The sequence below is a fragment of the Limulus polyphemus genome, unplaced genomic scaffold, assembly GCF_000517525.1.
Source record: "Limulus polyphemus unplaced genomic scaffold, Limulus_polyphemus-2.1.2 Scaffold57, whole genome shotgun sequence".
Lineage (NCBI taxonomy): Eukaryota > Metazoa > Arthropoda > Merostomata > Xiphosura > Limulidae > Limulus > Limulus polyphemus.
In genome coordinates, this window is record NW_013665667.1 from 1323653 (window position 1) to 1328658 (window position 5006).

The 5006-nt window shown below is 32.3% G+C and overlaps 1 protein-coding gene across 2 annotated transcripts in view; it reads left to right on the forward strand.

Annotated features, from left to right (window-relative positions):
* Nucleotides 1–1031: 1031 nt before the first annotated feature.
* LOC106464042 overlaps nt 1032–5006 on the forward strand; it is a 110010-nt gene continuing 106035 nt past the window's right edge. The window contains exons 1-2 of one of the 2 annotated variants that reach the window (XM_022392058.1): nt 1133–1157; nt 1259–1481. In XM_022392058.1, the coding sequence (XP_022247766.1) occupies nt 1362–1481 (120 nt within the window). In that variant the 5' untranslated portion in view covers nt 1133–1157; nt 1259–1361. Of the gene's footprint in view, nt 1482–5006 lie in introns of both variants that reach the window. The other variant, XM_022392054.1, reaches the window with a different exon arrangement.

The following is a 5006-nucleotide window of genomic DNA, read 5'->3' on the forward strand; positions in this document are numbered from 1 at the left end:
ATAAATGATATTGTTGAGTTACTACACCCACAACCAGTCGCAGATAATAAATTGTATTACAACTTGGGATGTTGTAGATTTAATTACTTAGGCCTTACCTCTTGTAGTATTGTTCTTAAGCTCTTCTCCACTTGCTTGCATTATATCTATTCACTTATGGTATGGAAATTATTTGGATAAACGAGATATCCTAAACAACTTTTGTTGTTGTTTTTCCGCAGTTATCTTTCTCAAGTTTTAGACCTTTTGCCCTTGTTGTGCAACCCTTGTCTTTTGTTATTTGGCCTGCATAATTTGAAAAGCATTTATGGTTGTATATATGTATATAAAATCTTAAAAAATACCTTCACACGTCACCTGATTGAGACTTTAGGAATATATCGTCAAAACTGAGACTCATATATATAAAATATATAAAACAAAACTGAGATTCATATATATATATATAATATATAAAACAAAACTGAGACTCATATATCTAAAAAAATATATAAAACAAAATTGAGTATCTTAACTTTTATCATTGCCGATACCTTAACCTCCACCTTTTGTCTAAAGGTCACAAAAGTTATTGTCATATGCACATTGTCTTCTTTCCGCTTTTAATGTGTTAAAATAACTGGAATCACAATTACATATAAACAGGCAGCCCCGATAGGTTCGCGGATTTGCAACTTTAAAATCTGTGGTTCGAGTCCCAGCGGTGTAAATGAGCCCAGATAGCCCATTTTGTAGCTTTGCCCTAGAAACACACAAACAAACGGACAGATGTGCGAGAATGGGCCTCAAGTATTCGTAAAGAGCTGATACCAACAAGTAGCACCGTATTATTGCCTCTTTCGTTTAATATTTTGCAGGTACAGTTGATTCTACCTCTAGATAGTTCCTGAGGTCATGAGTAAACCCACTGACCAATGGAGTACGCTCTAGTCGACATCGATCGAGATGCTGGTACTGAGTGCACAGTGAAATGACGGAACTCGTCACTTGAGCGTAGCGAGAGAAGAAGATTGAAGTGGTGTTAGTCAAGCCGCATGCATTTAATGACTTAAAAGCGTGTCCCCCTTTTTATTTTTTGTTTGTAGACGATTTATTTTCAACTCTTTTTTTTTTTTCATTCGTGTACAAAGACATTCTTCATAGCTCTTGGTAGAAATGTTAGTACGTGATTATGGCATTGATTTGAAATTAAGTAATAAATTGATGTGATATAATCCTTAAAGTCTTAAAAGATTAAATTAAGATTAGTATATCACAGAGTTTTCTTAACTAAACAACGCCTTCTGTGTGACTGAAACCTGACTTCCCAAACATCAGATACTGACGAATGAACAAGGACATAAGCTGATTCTGGGAAAAACATGAACGTGCAGCGGTCAGCTTCAGGGGGGTTGTCAGCAGCAATTTCTAACTGCGACGTTGTAAAACAAGGTTATCTTTTTGTTAAGAGACCTCCACGTAAAAGTTGGGACAAGTTCAAGGTAAGCGTAGAAGATTTTGTACCAAAATATCATAAACAAAGTACTAACATCTCACCGTCACACAAGGACGAAAAGTTTGTATAAGCTCTTGACTTATGTATATATATGTGATAATCATTTCTCTCTAAGGATTATAAGGATAAAAAGCAGCTGCTGTGCTAATTTCTGACGTCAATCGTCAAAATATCAATAAATAGTGAAATTGGAGTTTTTGTGGACGGTTGTGCGTTTTTCTTTTCTTTTCTTCTGAAAGTACTATTGAATGTCATTCATTTTTAGCTTAGACCACCTTTCGGATAAGCTTTTGTTTTTGTCTAGAGCTCTTGGTGATATATAATATACCTCGAAAGTTTTCGAACTTAACGTCAAAGAATGAAACAAGGTTTTTCAAATATTTCGATACTCTATCTCGTTTACGAAGACTTCAGTTCTTTGAAGAAAAGTAGTAAAAGCAAAGAGCTTATAAAACTCCCGTAAAATGATTTATAAGTCAAAGGGATGCATTCAGTAGCAGAACAAATACAATTTACTACAAATATTGTAGCGAAATACATGCTGTTTTTCAGCGCCATGTATTTTTTTAAATATTCTAAACATATCATGTTGAATTACTGTACAACCATAGTTTTACAGTATACCCCGCATATTACATATAAAAACGTAGTTGTCCGTTTGAACAGAAATTTAAACTGAGTAGCTGAGGGCATACAAGATAAATTTTTGTCATTTTATTTTCGTTTCTAAAAACATTTTAGCTATGATATCTAAAACGAATACTAATATACGTTTCTACTAAGTCAGACTTCTACAACTGTTTATTTAGGCTTGGAACAGGGATATATAATTTCGCTCACGTATTTTCGTGACTAAGGTTTATGTTTGTATAACCAAAGAAACAAGTGTTTCATACTTTTTCCTAAAACGCAAACAATAGCAGTAATTTAATAGAAAAATGTTTTGTTTTTGCTTGTACCGAAAATGCTGTCTGATCGACTGATTTTTCTTTTCTAAACTTCTGAAGCGTGAGGAGTAAAACATTCGTCGCAAATGGTTGAGCCTTCTTACAAGTTTTTTTTTTATGTTATACAAGTATACTATATAACGGTTTCAATAAATCCCGTTAAAATACTTAAACTCGTCGACTAGAGAACAGAGATGTCCATAAGAAACTGCTTGGGTTTTTGGTCAAAGAAATACGTTGAATTTTGGGTCAGTTCAGCTTTTTGTTGGTTTGTTTGCTAACTTCATCGAAAAAAAGAACTATATTCGTCACATTGAATTACTTAATATATTGATATGGAATATATAACTTATCAGATATAGTAAGATAGCTTGGATTTTACTGAATAATAGACAAAGTGCAATTCACTTAATTTGGAAAATTGTTGTCTGATACTTTTTAAAGCTAAATCGACTATATACATTATTGTTGCTAAATTCCTTCTCTCGACGTGAACCTATAATTTACTTTTGATGATAGCAAGTTATCAAATTTGACTAGCTAATCACATTGAGAAGTTAAACGTATACATACTCGAATTTAGTTACTTTAACACCCATTCTGCGAGTCAATGAGACTCAGTCTTGAGGACTGGGTGGGCTACAGAAGGGTGTCATGGTTTCTTGTATTCAAGTTGAATAACAAGAATGTACTCCGATAAACGGTTCGAACTTTTAACCTCAAGAAACACACTTTACCAAAGAACTCAATCTCTCTATACCGTTTGGTCACAATGATGGGTTGGCCGGACTGTGTTCCTTTAGCAAAAAATAGTGGGAGAGTTCATGTTGAGCCAGATATCACACTTAACCACCTTATAGTGTCCATCTCTATCGACAGAACTTGAATAAAATGGGTATATATAGAGCTGAGGAAACAAATCTTGTATTGCGTAACATATGTGTTTGGTTTGTATTCATTTACAGCTTGGAAACTAGTGTGAATTCGGCCACGCTGGTTAGAAATTTAGGTTCTAGATAACCCACAGTTTTCAAATCACCATTCAGAATTAAAAAAAGAGAGAGAGTGCTGGAAAGCTTTGTTTGCAAAACAACCAACCAAATGTGTCTCCCTGTCTCGCAGGCTTGTGTTAAATAAATAGGAAATAAAGACATTTTATCCAAACATCATTGAAGAAATTAGAAGTACAATAAAAGACACAAAACGGATCTAAACTAATTTAAAACTGATTTAATGTAATTAGAAGTATAATAAACATATAAAATGGATCTACACTACTTTAAGACTGATTTAATAGAGTTAGAAGTACAATAATACATTTAAAACGGATCTATACTACTTTAAAGTTTATTTTATAGAGTTAGAAGAACAATAATACATTTAAAACGGATCTATACTACTTTAAAGTTTATTTAATAGAGTTAGAAGTACAATAATACATTTAAAACGAATCTACACTACTTTAAAATTTATTTAATAGAGTTAGAAGTACAATAATACATTTAAAACGGATCTACACTACTTTAAAACTGATTTAATAGAGTTAGAAGTACAATAATATATTTATACAGATCTAGACTACTTTAAAACTGATTTAATAGAGTTAGAAGTACAATAATACATTTATACAGATCTACACTACTTTAAAACTGGTTTAATAGAGTTAGAAGTACAACAATACATTTAAAACGGATCCACACTACTTTAAAACTGATTTAATAGAGTTAGAAGTACAATAATACATTTATACAGATCTACACTACTTTAAAACTGGTTTAATAGAGTTAGAAGTACAATAATACATTTATTCAATAATACACTGAAACTTTTGTTCCGTTTTCTTAGGACAATCTTTTGGAACAGTCGTAACGTAAATTCATTCCAATATCAAATAATTGTGTATATTAACCCTGAGGAAGCCACAACGGTGAAACGTTGGTTAAATAAAAAATATATTTTATATATATATCTGGAGTGTAAAGGTCGTTTTTTCTAAACTTTTCATCAACATGTGTAAACCCTCCAGTATGCACTACAAATTTTTAAAGTAACGTAAACTCGTTTTATGTGTTTTAATATTATTTAAATAGCTGTGGCACTCGTAAAAATTGTTGCGTATGTTTCATACATAATTATATTGTACGTACACTTGCCAATACGCCCATCAAAATTATTCATGTGTAAGACAAATTATTAGAAATTGCTAATTTTGATTAACTCATGTTATACGATTGTTACATAAAAAACATGAAAGTTGAACTATATAATGAATTACATTCCCTCCCCCTTTTGTTAAGTCAATACTAGGAAACATACAGTATTGAGTCAATATACAGAGGTGACTGAATGTTGTTACTGTTTTCTTATTTACTCCACTGAGTAGTTATTTGTAGTCACTTCTGTTTTGTTAAAATATCATTTATCTAAGATGAATGCCAATATATTTCTAACTTGTTTATAAATTTCATGCTATTTAGACCATGGCCAGGTGGTTAAGGCACTCGACTCGCAATTGAGGGTCGCGGGTTCGAATCCCTCGTCACACGAAATATGCTCGCCCTTTC